Here is a 17,753-nt window from a genome sequence, read left to right on the forward strand (position 1 = left end):
TAGAAGAGGGGCATGCATACAAAGCAATGACCGTTTTTCTCGACCTATCTTCGTTGTTCTGGCATCGACCTGTTTTCGATTTTCGGAATCATTGAAAATTTTTTAGACCCAATATGGTCTACATGCTACACAAAAGTTAGTTTCGAATCGTTAGTTATTATTTTTATTATTTATTTTTCAATCTTGCCATCCAAGTTGTTATTGAAAGTGTAATGACTAGTGCCTAGAATATGACCCAACAAAACATTTTTGAATATTTTGATGTAAATTATTCACTGTCCACCACGTGTGAAAATTTTCAAGGTCAATTTGAAGATTGCTGCACGTTACGGTTTTCCAAAAACTGCGTTACTGTATTGAGATAATAAAAAAGTTCTTCTCAATACGAACACAAGCTCTGATTTTACGTTTTCCATATTTTGTTGTTTCTTACTACCACAAGGAGGTGAATTTTCCACTAGGAGTCCACTCTCTTGTGGCGTTCAGTGCCCAATGCGGCGTCGGATAAATCCACAGGAAAATGACCCTAAGGTTTAATCATGGTACCTCCCGATCGTTTCCAAGTTAAGGTGTCAGAAGGAGAGGCCTGCTCAGGTGTTGCCCTCCCGTATTTTGATCGGCAGGTCCACTTTTGGTTGTCTGACTGAGGCGGTAGCCGCTCATCCCTCTTGAGCATTTTTATTGTACTGGAGCTATAGACAAAACCAGCGTAACGTAGCTTCACCATGACCACACCAACTCGCACATTAGATAAGAGATATATTTCCGTCAAGATGTCTCCTGTTGATGTTCGCCTGGTGGCGTTGTGGGTGAACTGAAGACCAAGGTCTCTTGGATTCATTCTGGGTATTGTCCAGAGATCTTTGTCTCTTAGAAGCCGGTTGCGTCGGTGCCGAAGACCGTACAAAGTGAAGAATGAGTTTATCGCCTCATTTCCCCACTTTGTGCTCATCGCCCGCGATGAAAGTTTCTTTGGCCCACTCAAGGAGGTCCATTTATCACGCGTGAGATCTCCTTTGGGTATCGCACTCAACCTCTAAATTACCTTGGGAGCAACGCGTCTTTCCCGCTGTGTCGTTACAGGCGGAGTACCTCTATATAAAGTTGTGGGGCGACAGGGACGCTGATTGTGGTCGTTAGTCCCTGGAACTCCAAGAAAGTCAACACCTGCATGCTTCGAAGACTATCTTTGCTCGAACTCATGACCAGCCATATTGGTGTGCTTATTAAAGCGGTCGATCTGGATCAACGGAGACGTTTCTTCCGAACCCCTTCAGCTAGGATTTAGGCTTTCGCCGTGTCCACACCTTTTCCCGTGCGGGAGTCCTAGGCTTCTTGTTTATATTTAATTCTCATTTTCATCTGATTATTTGGCCACCTACTTAGTAGAGATCTCTCAGTTAGCAGAAGTAAAGTATGATAAGTGGAAGAAAACGGTTGATTGTGACCCCGTGCCCCAAAAAGTTCACCGTAGCCGCCGGAGGTGGACCGGTATCAGGGAGGCCCCGTTAGAATAGAGTGAAACGTCTCAGATTATAAACCATTGGCAATGGAAACCATGACACCCTGTATTAGAGAAGGTGAAGGTAGATTCGGTACCCCCCGGGTCTAGATCTGCAGTGTTCCTTAAGTAGAACTTGATTTCCCATCGCGCAAAGCGGTATTGATCAGTGCACTTACCGGAGGATAGGTAACTGGGTACCCCGGATACTGCATTACACATCAATTATGCCCTTCTATTTTTTTTATTTATTTATTTAAAAGAAAAACAGTTATAAATAATTATTCCACTTAAATACTAAAGCACTGGCTGCCAGGACCTTCGGCTTAAGTAAAAATTAATTTATATTTATTATAACTATATAGAGATCGTTTAATAAGAGTTAAGAGAATTTATAACTAAAGAAGAAAATATTAACATTTCAGACAAATAAAAATATTTAGAAACGGACATTATACAATAACTGCTGGGCATATTAAGTCCAGGCTCTTAAATCTAATTAAGTTTGGTTAAGCATATATTTGTTTTTTATTGTTAGAAAAAATTATGGAGTTATACTATATGAAGTTTACAAAGTGTAAAAAATTTTGGAATCAGCTCTATATGACAGTCTACTGTTTGTGCAAGATAATCCGATGGTTTGTTGTTATCAAATATCGATGATCTGATTGGTTGTAAATTTGGGCAGTAATCGAGGAAGTGAGTCACGTTGAAATCAGGAGATCCACAGTGTACGCAGTTTGGTCGGGAGATGCCATTCAAGAGATGAACGTGAGTTGCGAGTGTATGACCAATCCTGAGACGCGCGAATACTGTTATCTTCCTACACGCTGAGCTTGTGGGGTAAGTAGGTTTTCCGCCAGTGGGATTATGGCCTTTGTAGTAATGGCTAAAAGTGCGCCATTCACTTGAAAACGTTTCTCTTAGATGCTTATTTACAAGTGTGCTTATATCTGCGGTAAGGTAGTCAGCCATATGCAGAGGTTCTCTATTGGCTTCTTTTGTTCTTTTATCCGCCATTTCATTACCATGTATACCTACGTGGGCGGGCACCCACATTATCTTAATTTGATTGGTGTACTGAAATAGAAGGTTGCGAATTTTCATGATCATTGGTGTATCGTTTAATTGGTTGAAAACAGCTTCGATGGCGGATTTACTATCGGTACAAATTACAGTTTTCCTTCCATAGCGAGAGGCAAAAAGTACTGATTCAAGTAAAGCAGCGGCTTCGGCTGTAAATACCGAGCAGTACGAGGGCAAGGAGTATACAGCAATGGTGGCACCAAACTTATTTGTCACGGCAAACGTAGTACTGGTGCCGGATTTCGATCCGTCTGGTAGAGTCTTTGGTTTGTTTTTGTGATACATTAATGAGTGATGGTATAAGCGAGGAGCAAGTCAGAAATATTGCTGTTTCTACCAATGACGGAGTTGATATGATATGGAGCCGTTTCGATAGGGTTAAGCAACGCATTATGGTGGAAGGTTTGTTCGTTGTGATTGGTTTTTCAATGACGGTCTTAACTTGTGTAAGCAATAAGTCGTTTCGGGCGTGAAACAACTTAGGAATTAACATCATAGTATTACGTGCAATTCTGGAGGGAATATCAGGCAATCCTGCAAGTACTACTTTTGCTAGCGAGGTTGGGAAAGCTCGAATACTTCTTTTAGCTGCGATGGGGTACGGAGCATGTAGTAGTTTGATGTGGGTCTTGGCGCAGTGTCCATATATCGGCAGTCCATAATCGATTTTTAATAACAAAAGGGCTTTTGTAATATTTATAAGTGAATTCGTATGACACAAACAATGTTTAGAAGATAAAAATTTTATAATGTTTAATCTAGAGAATAAGCTTAAGCTAACCGATTTATAGTGTTCTTTGTATGTTAGATTTTTATCAAATATTAGACCTAATATTTTTAAAATGTTACCATGGGGAATTTGAATGTTAGAAAAGGATATGTAGGGAAAGGAGCAATTATATTTACGACATATATGGAATGCGGAGCATTTATTTGCAGAAATATTTGCACCAGAACTTTCAGACCATACGTTGATATCACTTAAAATTTTTACGAATACATTTTTGACTTTATTCAGGTCTTTTATTTTAGTGAAAACTAAAACATCATCTGCGTATATAAAGTGGTCAACAAATGGATTAGAAGAGATTATGGAGCTCACTTTGTTGAAGGCTATTGTGAAGAGAGTTACAGAAAGGGGTGAGCCTTGAGGTATACCATTATGAAGGTTGTATATTTGAGATTTGTGCTTATTTGCGTAAACAACAAACTTCCGATTTGATAAAAAAGATTTAACAATGTTGTATATTTTGGTACCAATCTTCCAACATTTTAGCTCATCAAGAACTATATGTACTCCTATTCTATCAAATGCTTTTTCGAAGTCCAAGCTCAATACGGATGTGTGGTTTCGAGTGGCTGAAGAGGCGAAATGTTCGAAGTAGAGTAGGGGGTCCATAACTCTCGATCCTTTCTGAAAGCCGAATTGGTGGGGGTTTATAAGTCCCTTTGCTTTGGCGTACCACATAATTCGGGTAGAAAGTATTTTCTCTAAAGTTTTGGACATACAGGGAAGGAGGGATATTGGTCTATAATTCTCTATATAGGAGGTGGATTTATTGGGTTTTGGGATGGGTAAAATTGTGGCAATTTTCCATTGTTGAGGGTAAGTTCCGCAGGTTAAAATTTGGTTGAACAGGTTTACAAGTCTACTTTTAAGGGGATAAGGGATATTTTTGAGGATAGGATTTGGGCTTTTGGACAGGGGAATGGGTTACGGTAGTTTTCCGTCAGGACTCGATTTTTCAGGGAGTTGAACTTGGAAGGGAAATTAGTGCTATAGGAATAAGATGACCATGTCTGCGCAAACTTTTCAGCGATGTCCTGTGGTGAGTAAATAGTTTCCTGGTATGTGTGAATGTGAGAGATATCGGAGCGTCGAGTACAACCCGTTAGGATTTTAATCTCCGACCATTTTTTTTTGGGATTCGAGGATGGATTAATACTCTCCATTATCTTTTCCAATGAGTGTCTTTTGGCAGACTTCAATCCCTTTCTAAATGCGGTGTTGGCTTTTTTATAGTCTACTAGATTAGTGTTGGACCTGTTGTGTTTAAATTTTGTCCATAAGCGCTTTTTATTATTTCTAAGGATGGTGAGTAGGTTCGACCAATAAAGCAGTTTGGCTGAGAATACTTGGTGGAGAGAGGTGAGCAGCAGAACGGATAATTGTTTTTATTATAGATGTTTCGGCATTTATATGTATATGTAATATATGTACAGATGGTGCAGAACTTTGGCCAGTCTGCCTTTTCTGTCAGAAACTTTGCGCTAGGCTTTATGCTATAAAATTTGGGGAACGAAAGGGATGTGATGATGGGGAAGTGATCGCTATTGTGTAGGTCGTCAATTGTATGGGAGGAGAGTTTAGGAGCTATTGTTGTGGAAGCGAGGACAATGTCGGGATGGGTGAATGTTCCGTATGTAGAGAAATGAGAAGGGTTGACCATCATTAAGGACAACAAGGTCGTATGTTATTATGAGATCTTCGATTATTTCGCCTCTTTTATTCGCAGAATTGGAGCCCCAAAGCGGACTCCATGCATTAAAATCGCCTACAATGATAATTGGGGTGGTAAAGCAGCTAATTATCTTTGAAAGATCACTAGAAAGATCACATCAAAGCTGAAGGTTTGGTGAGGTGGAATATAAAAGTTAATTATAGTGATTTTGTATCCAACATCCATTTCAATTGCTATTGCAGATAATTGGGAACTAATCGGAACTTGCTTGTGATTACGTGACTTTTTTATGAAAACAGAAATTCCTTGTTTACAATATGTATTTTGAGAATTATTGTGGAAGTAACTCTCATATTTGTTAGGTGCATGGAGCTTTTTATTGTGTGGAAGATACATATGTTTCCTGTATGCAAATAATTTCGGGAGAATATTCATTAATTAATATATTTAAGTGTGGGTAATTGTTGAGGAGACCGTTCATATTCCATTGCAAAATCTGCATCACTTATTCTATCATTTGAGAGGGATCAATTATGGGAGCGGATGGGAAGAGGTTAATGCTGGAGATGTAAGGTGGGAGAGAAGAGAAGAAATCATATCGTGAGTTGTTGAGTCATCGACTGATGTATTTGTGTTTACTTCATTTAGTGTGGTTTTATTTTCTTTTGTTTTGTCGTTTGTGCTATTGACATTGTTGTTGCTTCTGGAGCTTGTTTGTACAGGTAGAGTGTTTTGAATAGGGCTATTGTTTGTTTGTATAGTGTTGTTATTATTTTTTGCTACATTAGCAAAGGAAGTGGAGGTCTCATTGAGAGTGGGGGGTACTCGCATTTTGTGTTTTTTTATTGCTTCACGCATGGAGCATTTGTTGTATGTCTTAATTGTTATTATTTCTTTCATTTGTATGAACTTAGGACACGATTTGCTAGAGGCAGAGTGACTACCTGAGCAGTTTATGCAAAAAGAACGTGAACATGGTAGTGTGGGGTGAGAGAGGAGGGCACATGCATCACATACAGGGGCCTTAGTACATCGTTTTGTCGTATGACCCAGAAGTTGACAACTTTTGCATCTCATAGGATTTGGGTAATATGGTCTTACCTTAGAGGTGTACCACGAAACATCGATTTTTTCAGGCAAATGATAATAATCGAACGTAAGAAGCACAACTCCGCTTGGGTCTGCTTGGTTGTTTATATATTTAGGGAATTTGAAAATTGACACGACACCCTGTTCACTTAAATTTTCAACAGTTTCGTTGTCTGGAATATCATTCAGACAAGTTGCGAAAATTGTACCTTTTGTGTAGTTCAGGTTGTTATGAAGCACAATTTTTGCGTCACAAATTCCAAACAAGGTGTTGGTAGCTAAAAATTTTTGAGCAATGTGGTCATTTTTAACAAAAAGCAATAGTTTTCCATCTCTTAATTCAGAAATATTTATAATTTCAGAACTTATGTTTTTGAGAGCTTTATGCACAGCGAAACATGAGTACTTACTTAATGGCTTTTCTGAATTAACTGCACTGGCGACTAAGTATTTTGGATTTTCTTTTTTAATTGAGGGGAGGGTTGGAAAGTTATTAACTGAAATTGGCTTAGGACTTGTGAATAACAGGGCGAACCTGATATCCCCAAGAGGCGGTCCCCCAGGGGCATATCTTTAACAATCGCTTGTTCTCTATACGGAGTATTTGGAGTATTTGAATCGTACCTTAGAAGATAAAGATTAGCACACTGCTAATTGCACGAAAATAACACAAAACGAACGCAAGAAAATCACTCAGAACACTGTAGACACAACCGTACACGTCGAGTATCAGTCGATGACTGTGTATGCCCTTTAATTGCTCAACTTATTGCAGAATCTAACAGGTATTCTATGTATACATCAGCATTGGTACAACAACTTACAGAGAAGGACAAATACTTTACGAAACTATATTCTTCAACGCGAGTTCATCTTCTTGTTCTCAATCGGCTTTGGAATTTTCGTGTTTGCAATAATATAATAAATCATTCCTGTTTTTATTTTGCCGTTGCTCTTCGCCCACCCACTCCGCAGAGAACGTTAATGAATAGAGAAGTCTTAATGACTGGAAAGTGTTCATTTTCGAGGGGTACTCGTCTCGCGAAGACAATTCACCACTGACACATTTTTCAACAAAAATTAACAGGAAGGGGCTGAATTATGTAAATTTAGCAGCAGTCGATAAGAATTTCTTGGTGATTAGAAGCAAAGAATGTTAGATAGCTTTTTAATATGACCTATGTATATATTTGAATTTCTCCAAATCATCCAAATTATGTACATATGTTATGTCTGTCTGTCTGGTGTCTGTAAAACTTTGTTGAATCCCTTCCAACTAAATCAAAATCCTCTATAGCAAACGCTTCATTACCAGGCGCACAGGAAGATGGCATATGCAAATGTAAATTTGTGAATTTATATACATTTGTGAATTTATATACATTTGCGCATATGTATATGCTGTGTGTATGTGTGCTCACCAGCCACAGCTCAAGATAAAACGGTAAAACTTCGCAAGAAATCCAGCGCGCACTCATGGCGCAGCGCACATTCATTGGCACAGCATTGTATGTACAGTAAGCTTGAAATGTTACAGGCATCTTCAAATGCTCTGATTTCAGAGTAAGTTTCTAGCTGCAGATATATGCATATGTTTTGTGCACTTTTTATCAATTGAAAAACTACATACGTAAAGTAATCTACTAATTAACTATTTGCCTACTATCAGTTAACATAAAATAATTGTTTCCAAATTTTATCTTAGTATTAAAATGTCCGAATCAGACCTTTTTTTAAGCTACTTGTTTTCTTCTGCAACTTACTGTATGCTCATGCGCGCACTTGACGCACAGCAGCTGCGGCTGTCGAGCATTTAGAAAGACATATTTACATACATATATTTTTGCATACATATGTACGATGCCGCGGGCACTCGACTTGACAAAAATTGAAGATTTATCAAATATTGGCAAATAATTCTACGCGAAATATTCCAATATTGACTATTTTCGAATTGTCGAGAAAATTGGCATATGGGCGGCTCGTTTTATGAATGAAAATTCTTGCTCTTAGAACTATGAGCTCGAATTTATCAATGAATTTTTTGATGATGAGTTTTTGTTGCACAGTACAATAGTTGAAACTGTTCGGCGCCGCCGCGACTGTTCAGCGCTATGGCAACTAGAATGATGGCCGCTACGCCTGCGTCTATGACTGCATTTTGTTCTTGTAGTCGCTAGGCATAGAATTTTAGCTTTGAACGCCATACGCATTTTGAGGAATAAAGCGAATGCCCTGTGTGTGCGCTTGTATGTACATGCATATGTGTATATTAATAAGCATTGTTTTGCTTGAATTCAATATTTATATTTGCATATGCCATCTTTCTGTGTGCCTGGTAATGAAGCGTTTTGTATACAGAATTTTTTGATTTGTTTGAAGGGATATGGGCACCAAGTGTACATACGCACATACAAATATGTACATGAGTATTCAAAAGAAATTTGTTTTAGCTTTTGTGAGGCAGGAATTTGATCATTAGGTTATTTACATGAAATATAAGGCGATGCTCGTGAGGTAGGTCATGTTGCTTCAGTGCACACATATGCGTGTAACATATATATATTTAATAAAGATGCAATTGAATTTAGTTGTCCCATATATGCAAATACGTTTCTTTGTTTCCTTTATTTATTTTAAAGTTTTATACTATCTAGAAAATGCATACATACAAATGTATGTATATTATTATTCCCTGTAATAAAATGTAAATTCAAAAAGATTTGGTTTGCCAAAGGAACAAAAAATGCATATTCAAATGTAAATATGTACATATGTCGATATACCAAAACACTTGTATGCTATGAATTAATTTCGACTCAAAATATTAGTAAAAATTTTCATCAAATTTGTTTAGTTTTAAATTTACTAAAACGCACATACCAAAATGTGAGAGGTAAATAAATCAAAATATAAAGTTACTTTGATTTGAAATGTTGGCGCATATAATAATTTCAATCATTTTTCTTCATCACCTTTGTTTGAAAATACAAATTGAATAAATTTTCGTTTACCAAGGGAACATAAAAATGCACAAGCAAATGCCTTGCAAAATGCCGTCGGCATTCGTCAATTTGATTTCATACAGAAACCAAAAACTGAGCAGAGCCAATGTACTTGTACATAATTCACTGTAATCAGCCCTGTTAAGAACTTCCCCGCTGTCGAGTTAAGCGAGGTGAAATAGTGTTCGCGGTTTCACTTCATTTTTGACAATTCACACTATTCGTAGCTCGTGAGAATTCTCTATATTTAACGTTCTCTGCACTCCGTTATTATCGATTGTTTTGTTAGTACGCACTGATAGCATCCGTTTTGTTTTTATTTGCTTCGTTATTGCCGTTTTCTGTCAACGGGTGTTCGGAAGCTACCCAGAGGATATGTGGGCTAATCCCGGACTTTGTGAGCTGCTTGAACTATATGCAGAAAAATCGTCCTTGCCACTCCCAAGTGAATGGCGATCAGTAACTTTGCTCACTTGCGTGGACTTCTACACATGGAATCATCCTCCATCCTTGGACTGAGTAGGCAACTGAGCAGTAAAGTCCTCTCTCGACGAACAAAACTAACACTCAACAAGACTCTCACCATACCCGTCCTAACGTATGGCGTAGAAGCTCCGACGATGACAACATGCGATGAAACGACGCTTGGAGTCTTTGAGAGAAAGATTCTGAGCAAGATTTTTGGACCTTCGCACGTTGGCAACGGCGAATATCGCAGACGATGGAACGATGAGCTGTATAAGCTTTACGACGATATAGACACAGCGCAGCGAATAAAGATCCAGCGGCTACGTTGGCTGGGTCATGTCGTCCGAATGGACACAAACGCTCCGGCTTTGAAAGTATTCGATGCGGTACCAGCTGGTGGTAACAGAGGAAGAGGAAGGCCTCCTCTGCGTTGGAAAGATCAGGTGGAAAAGGACTTGGCTTTACTTGGTGTGTCCAACTGGCGCCGGTTGGCATAAGAAAGAAACGACTGGCGCGCTTTGTTAAACTCAGCCAAAATCACGTAGGCGGTTATCGCGCCCATTAAGAAGTAGAAGAAGCTCGTTGCTGTAACTATTCTCTTTTGAAACAGTCGCAATAACGTCTATTTCACTTGTTGTGTTTCTGTAAAGAAATGAGGCAAATTGATTGACAATCGTGGTAGCCAACTGACCGGTTCCATGTCATTTCCATAACGAATAATGGATTGAAAAAGTTTCTGTAAACAAATTAAATGGAATATTGTCAATCATTATTCCCACTTCGACTTGAGGTACTAACAAGACAATATATATACCATATATATACATATATATTATATATATAATTGGCGCGTACAGCCATTTTGGGTGTTTGGCCGATCTCCTTCTTCTATATTATTTGTGGCATGCGTCTTCATGTTGTTCCACAAATGGACGGACCTACAGTTTCAAGCCGACTCCGAACGCCACATGATTCTAGAAGGGGCTTTTTCATGGCAGAAATACACTCAGAGGTTTGCCATTGCCTGCCGAGGTGCGACCGCTATTGGATAATTTTTTTCTTTATTTTTGGTATTTCCCCGAGATTCGAACCTACGTTCTCTCTGATTTCCGAATGGTAGTCACGCACCAACGCACACGTGAAATTTGAATTTTCGCAGTTACGTATATTCGAATTTCAATTTTTGTGTGGCGATATGTAGGTACTAATGTCTCTCACTAATGCCGACGAGTTCGGCCATTTTGAATGTTCAGTTATTTGTGGGCAGCTGCTTTGCTTGCACGTGTCTCGGCTCGTCTTCGATATTTACCTATTCAAAAAAATGGATCAAAGAACCTGTATCAAATTTTGTGTGAAAAACGAAATTAAGTGCGCGGATGCATTCCGAATGTTGACTGTGTCATGCAGAGAAGCTACTTTGGACCAAATCAACTTTTATCGGTGGTAGAAAATTTTCTCAGAAGGCCGAGAAGATGTGAACGACGAAAAGCGTGCCGGACCCCCGACCACTTCAACAACAGACGAAAAAATTGATGAAGTGAAGAAAATGGTTTGGCCAGTCGTCGAATCACCGTTAGAGAAGTTGCTGAGGACCTGGACATATCGATTGGCTCGTGCCGTTCGATTTTTTTCAATGATTTGAGCATGAGACGGGTCGCCGCAAAATTCGTACCAATACTGCTCAATTTCGACCAAAAGCTGCATCGCATGAACATTGCTAATGAGATGTTGGACTCTGTCCGCGACGACCCAAATTTGCTCCAGAGGGTCATAACTGGTGACGAATTGTGGGTTTATGGTCATGACGTGGAAACCAAAACTCAATTATCTCAACGGAAGCTGCCGCACGAACCAAGACCGAACAAAGCGCGCCAAGCTCGATCGGATGTAAAAGTTTTACTCACCGTTTTCTTCGATTGCAGAGGCGTTGTGCATCATAAGTTCTTGCCACAGGGTAAAACGGTCAATAAGGAATATTGACTGCAAGTTATGCGCAATTTGCCAGAAGCAATCCGCCAGAAACACCCGGATTTGTGGAAGAACAAAAATTGGCTCTTGCATCATGATAACGCCTCTGCGCACACATCGTTGCTTGTGCGCGACTTTTTGGCCAGAAACAACACACTAATGATGCCACAGCCACCATATTCCCCAGATCTGGAGCCATGTGTCTTTTTCTTGTTCCCGAAACTGAAGAGGCCCATGAAAGGACGACGCTATGCTACGATTGACGAGATAAAGACGGCATCGAAGGAGGAGCTGAACAAGATAAAAAAATGATTTTTTGAGTCGCTTCGAAAATTCGAAAAAACGTTGGCACAAGTGCATATTATGGGGATTACTTTGAAGGGGACAAAATGGATTTAAATGAATAAATAAAATTAAAAAAAAAAACACAATATTCGCGATACTTTTTGAACACACTTCGTACTTTGTAACAAAAGCTAGGAAAGAGTTTTGTTATCCATGGAACTTTACTTTTTGCCTCTTAATTTAAGTCAAATTATGTTATTGGTTTTCCATGCCCCACTATGGCTATCTGAATACAGAGATTTTTTAGTCTGTATAAACATATATATAATGCGCATACAAATTACTGCAATATGCCACGTAGATGTTGAGGTATTGTTTTAGTAAATTTAAAATATCAATTGAAAATATGTGTAATAATTAACTACAGAAATGGTTTTTTAAAATAATATTTCGCAGGGCTCTTCGTTGACTGATTTTCTTAACATTTCTAATGAAATTATTAGCAAAGGTTGTAACGGATGTCCAGATAACGGATATCAAACAATCATCCTGTGAAACTGTTGGCAGTGTTTTCATCTAGCATAATATTGATTCCTTCTATGAGCCTCTGGAACCTTCCTGTGAGCGTTTCCTCCGCCATAACATAAAATTCGTGCTTGGCGACTTCAAAGCCAGGGTGGGCAAGGAGGAAATTTTTGGTCCCACAGTCGGGAAATTCAGCCTGCACAACGAACCATTCGTTAACGGACAGAGGCTGATCGACTTCGCTGGGCCCGAAACATGGTGGTCTGCAGCACCAGATTCCAGCATAAGAAAATACCCCAAGCTAGGTGGCTGTCTCCTGATCGAAAAACGCGAAACCAGGTCGATCATGTTGTGATACATGGAAGACACGTTTCTAGTGTATTAGATGTACGTACGATCCGAGGACCCAACATAAACTCGGATCACTACCTTGCAGCAGCCAAACCACGCAAACGCCTCTGTACAGCAAAAAACGTACATCTAAGTACGCAAATACAGCCAGAAAATTCGCCACTCGACTCTCATTCCTGCTCTCGGAGAGTACTGCCCAACAATCCGGCATAGACAAGCAATGAAGCAACATTTCTCGTTCTTTACGTACCGCCGCCGAGAAAGAAATCGGATTTTGGCGAGCCCGAAAGAACAGTTGGTACGACGAGGAATGTTATGCTGCCGCAGAAAGAAAAGATGCTGGCTATAGAGCCGCGCAGCGATCAGGCACAGCGCGAGCCATGTGGAAACGCTACCGGGAGCTAAACAGGAAGAGAGACATATTATCAAAAAGAAGAAACGAGAGGCCAAAATACGTGAGTGCGAGGAGCTTGAGATGCTGGCCACTAGGAACAACACCCGAAAATTCTACCAGGAAGTTCGGCGGCTTACAGAAGGTTTTAAGACCGGGATGTTTTCCTGTAAGAACAAAAACGGCGATCTGGTGACTGACATCTAAAGCGTACTTAAATTATGGAGAGAACACTTCTCGAACTTTTTAAATAGTGACAGTTGCGCATGTCACAGAGAATGTGAAGATCCCGATACCCCAATCGTTGACGACGGAACTGTCGTACCGCTACCCGATCATGACGAGGGTAGAGTAGCGATAACGCGGCTAAAGAAGAAGAACAAAGCCGCAAGAGCCAACATGCTGGTAAGGTGCATGCAACAGCTTCTATACAAAATATGGCAATATGAAAGCCCACCTGCCGATTAGAATTTACCAATTATCGCGAGATTAGTCCTTTAAATATTGCCTGTAAAGTTCTAGGGAGTGTGAAAGGCTGCCGCCCACCTTCAACCAACTTACTGGACCTTATCAATGTGGCTTTAGACCTGAAAAATCCACCATCGATCAGGTCTTTACAAGACGTCAAGTCTTGGAAAATACCCATGAAAGAAAAATCGGCACACACCATCTCTTCGTCGACTTCAAAGCTGCATTTGACAGTACGAAAAGGAGTTTCCTATATGCGGCTATCTCTGGTTTCTGATTCCATGCAAAACTAATACGGCTGTGCAAGATGACGTTGCTCAATACATTGCAGCGCCATCAGGATTGGGAAGGACCTCTCCGAGCCGCGGTAGCACGAATCGCTGTCGTGTGACTTCTATAAACTGATGTTGGAAAATATCGTGCGAACCGCAGGGCTTAATCGCTCAGGCCCAACTTTTTATAAGCGTACAATTGTTACAATTGTTGATATTGAAATCATCGATCTTAACCACCGCGCTGTTAGTTCTGCCTTTTCCAAATTGGATAAAGAAGCAAAGCTAATGGATCTGGTGGTGAACGACGACAAAACGAAGTGGATACTGTCGTCAAAAAAACCGTCGACGCACTCGCGTATCGAGACCACGAGTCACTGTTGACAGGAATGATTTCGAGGTTGTAAAAGACTGCGTATATTTAAGAACCAGCAATAACACCGATAACAATATCAGCCTTGAAATCCAGCGACTACGTTGGCTGCGTCGAAAAGAGTAGTATGATGTCACCTTTTTATTCCCTACTTCGTGATCAAAACCGATTTCCGAACTGTCTATGTAAGCTCTGGAATTTCCTCTAGTAGGAATACTTCTTTCGTCTTCAGATCATCCCTACAACTGGTTCCACACCAGCTCATTCCTCTTCCTGTCATCGTTTGGATATCAGGGCATACCTCTGCCGGCAACTTGGTATGCCTTAACGCGAATGCGCTTTTATTGCCAATTAAATTTATTTGTGTCGCTGCACTTCATGTAGTCACCCGTTGATAAGAGTAATTGAAAGAAAATATTGAAATTTGTACCTTGTACCGTGTCCCTTCCCTGGGGTGTACCATCAACTGCAACGCACTTATGCCAGCGTTTGTTCCAGCTCTCCAAACATTTCTGAAACTATATTTCGGTATAACCGTTTTCGATTTTTCCATAACTTCTTTCTGCTGTTAAAAGGCTTTTTTTTAACGATGAAGCAGAAAAAAATCGCAGGGCTGTTGGATGGTAAATCATAAATAATTTTCACGTAAATGTTTTTTAACGCCCAAATAATAATTGGGCAAACATCTACAATACGATGGTAATAATAAATATACCTTTAAACAAAGGGTGTGGAGTGCAGAAAGTTCAATACAATATTAATGCTACATTATGGTATTATTTTTATTTGTGAAAGTAACCGTTATGCGGAAAGTGGGTGTGGCCTAATGAGTTGTTTGCTTTCAATTAATTCTAATTAGTTAAATGCTAATCTGAACCAATTTCTCAGTGTGGCAATAAGACATATGCTTTAAAAGGGGCGGTTTTATTAAGTTCTGGCTGTATCAAATTGTAGTTGTCATAAATTTATTATATAAATCTTAAGTAATGCTACTGCAATAGCTAAACTTATATTCTTCTTTTGCTTTACAGGTATGGGAATTTCGCAGGAACATGCAACTGCTGCTACTTTGCATGCAGCAAAAATGGCGCATTTAAATGCAATTGGTCAAAGCTTCGAGAATATGCCACCTACATTGATGCACCCACATCTTGATTTGTCTAAAGATTCCATTACAAAGGATGCATTTACGAACAAAGGGTGTCGACCAGCAGGGCTTCCTACTGAACCTATTTTAAGGCAGCAACTTTCAAGCGGAACTTCGCTTGGAGAAAATATTCAAATACTTGCTGAATCAATGTCAAAGGAGCAAAATCCATCCGATGTCTCTCCTTCCATAAATGAATGCCAATCAAAAGAAGGCCCACAAAATTTAGATAATAAAAATCAAACGCTATATAAGGATGTATGTAATTTTGAGCATGAAAAAAACAATTTTGAAGGAAAAATATCGCCAAAAGCATAAAGATATTTTAAATTTAGAGTTAAGCTGGAAGTACTACTATTGATATAAGAAATATACAAGTAACCATGCAGGTCACATTCAAACATCCGTAAACAAAGACAAGCCTTAAACATGTATACCAATTATTTTATGCAAGTTTGTATGTATGCAATATTATTGAGTTAATAAAATTTTAATCAAGAACACAACATTAACTCGTTATTTGTGCTTGGAATAAAAAGCTTCTGTAGAACTGAACGGAAAACCCAATTAATCATTTAATATTTCCATTTACGGCGTTTGAAGATTCATCTCTGTTTAGATCAGGATCTGAAACACTTTTAACACGTGTGCTTACCCCAATACAGAAGAGGTAAACATATAATAATTAAAGTTATATTTTTATATTAATATAATAACCCTCAGAAATATTAAGCTCCCTCCCTAGGGGCCCTCATTGATTTTGGAGAGCCATCGTCAATGATCGCTTGCAATTGTTGAATAAATTCTGCAGGTCAGACGGTGTTAGAACGTTTTTTAGTGTTTTGTAACATATTCTGCATCACCGCCTAATACTTCCAATTCATGGCGAACCTTATGAATAAAACCACACTTAAGAAAGTGTGACATTTCTAAATCGGTGGAATTAGCACATATTTTTTTTGTTTTTGGAGGGTTCAAAATGCCTTCGCACTTACAGCAACGTCGTTTACTGCGGTGAATGGTGTAGCCACTAAAACAATCCCTACTCTTCTTCTGGGGAGGCAACCTAAAGGCTTTTGGATGCTCTAAAAATATTTCTAGTCATCTCTTTCTTCTTTAAAGCGGTCACAGTACAAAATAACATGTCTCGCTGCTTTGTCTGGATAGAAAGAGGTGTCCGCCTGCTTAAACCGATGCAGGTATTCTTGGAACCAGCCATGTGCGCTCAGTAACTGGGTAAGGTCCCTCTACTTTCTTGTAAGCCACTCATCGATGTACAGAATGAGTTTGAATGTTCAACGCCCGGTTTGAGACAGCTCCTAACGCTGATGCCAGCGCCTAATTGTCAGTGACCGTTCTGACAGCAGGGGCCCTCCTATACTAGGGAGAATTCGTGTTAAAGTATTATTGACTCTTACCGCTTTGGAACTGACATTAATCAAATGCTCTCTGGAGGTTTTCAGTCAATCCAGGCGCCAAGGTATTTTATGGCCTTCTTCGACGTTATTTGGTGATAGCCTATTCTGATGTTAACGGACTTTCGCCGCTTCCCCCTGAACTCAAGCTCCAACACCGCCAGCATTGAAGTGAAATCTTCAATAAATCACCTTGGAGGTGCGTAACAGATATATGCCGTTCATCCTCATCTACGTGTATACCTTGCTATGTAGTTATGTCTTACTCCGGGGAACTTTATCGTTTACCGCGTAGATCGCAGCTTGCTCTTCGGAGTCTGCTATCTAGCAATATCAACCTTCTTTTCAAGAACCATTTACCAAAGCAAGTCTTGGGCGACTCTGCAGTGGTTGATGTTGAGTTAGAGGATCCTCATCGCTTGAGTTTTCGACACCGTCTCTTGATAGCGAGGGCATTTAGTGCTGCCAGCCTTGTGTGCTCCATCGCTTAGCTCGAATTTTTCTGCATTCTTGGAGCTAGCTGTCAGGTGCTCTTCTCCGCCACACCGGCAAAGCAAAGTGATTGGTAGTTAGGTGTTTCTCTGTCTTCGTTCAGCTTCAACTCAATGAGCGGACCACCTTTTTATGTTGGACGCATCATCTTGACCTTTTCGTCGATTTTTTCAGCATAGTGGTGGCCTTTACGGCTAACAACATGTCCGCGTATGTCGTTCCTTCAACCTTCAGGGCGAAACGAGCTGGTGTTCTTCCTGGATTTCGGGGACTTTCTCTTCCTCTGAACTTTTCCCATTTTCCGATTTCAGCGGGAGGCACCTTTTGTGGCGATTTAACTCTATTTTATTTGGGTCAGCAATTTTGAAGCTCCTTGCTTTAGCGCTTTGGGACTAGCTTGTGATCTCAGTCTTTTTGCAGAGAGAGTTACACCTTTTCCTTCCATCATAGTTTTC

General features: G+C 39.8%; 1 protein-coding gene across 1 annotated transcript in view; it reads left to right on the top strand.

The window, feature by feature from the left end:
* LOC129247373 (protein abrupt) overlaps positions 1-15,897 on the top strand; it is a 103,129-nt gene extending 87,232 nt beyond the window's left edge. The window contains 1 exon segment of the mRNA XM_054886489.1: positions 15,276-15,897. Coding sequence (XP_054742464.1) covers positions 15,276-15,709 — 434 coding nt within the window. The 3' untranslated portion in view covers positions 15,710-15,897.
* Positions 15,898-17,753: the final 1,856 nt, after the last annotated feature.

Source organism: Anastrepha obliqua, chromosome 5 (assembly GCF_027943255.1).
Source record: "Anastrepha obliqua isolate idAnaObli1 chromosome 5, idAnaObli1_1.0, whole genome shotgun sequence".
In the NCBI taxonomy this organism is placed as follows: domain Eukaryota; kingdom Metazoa; phylum Arthropoda; class Insecta; order Diptera; family Tephritidae; genus Anastrepha; species Anastrepha obliqua.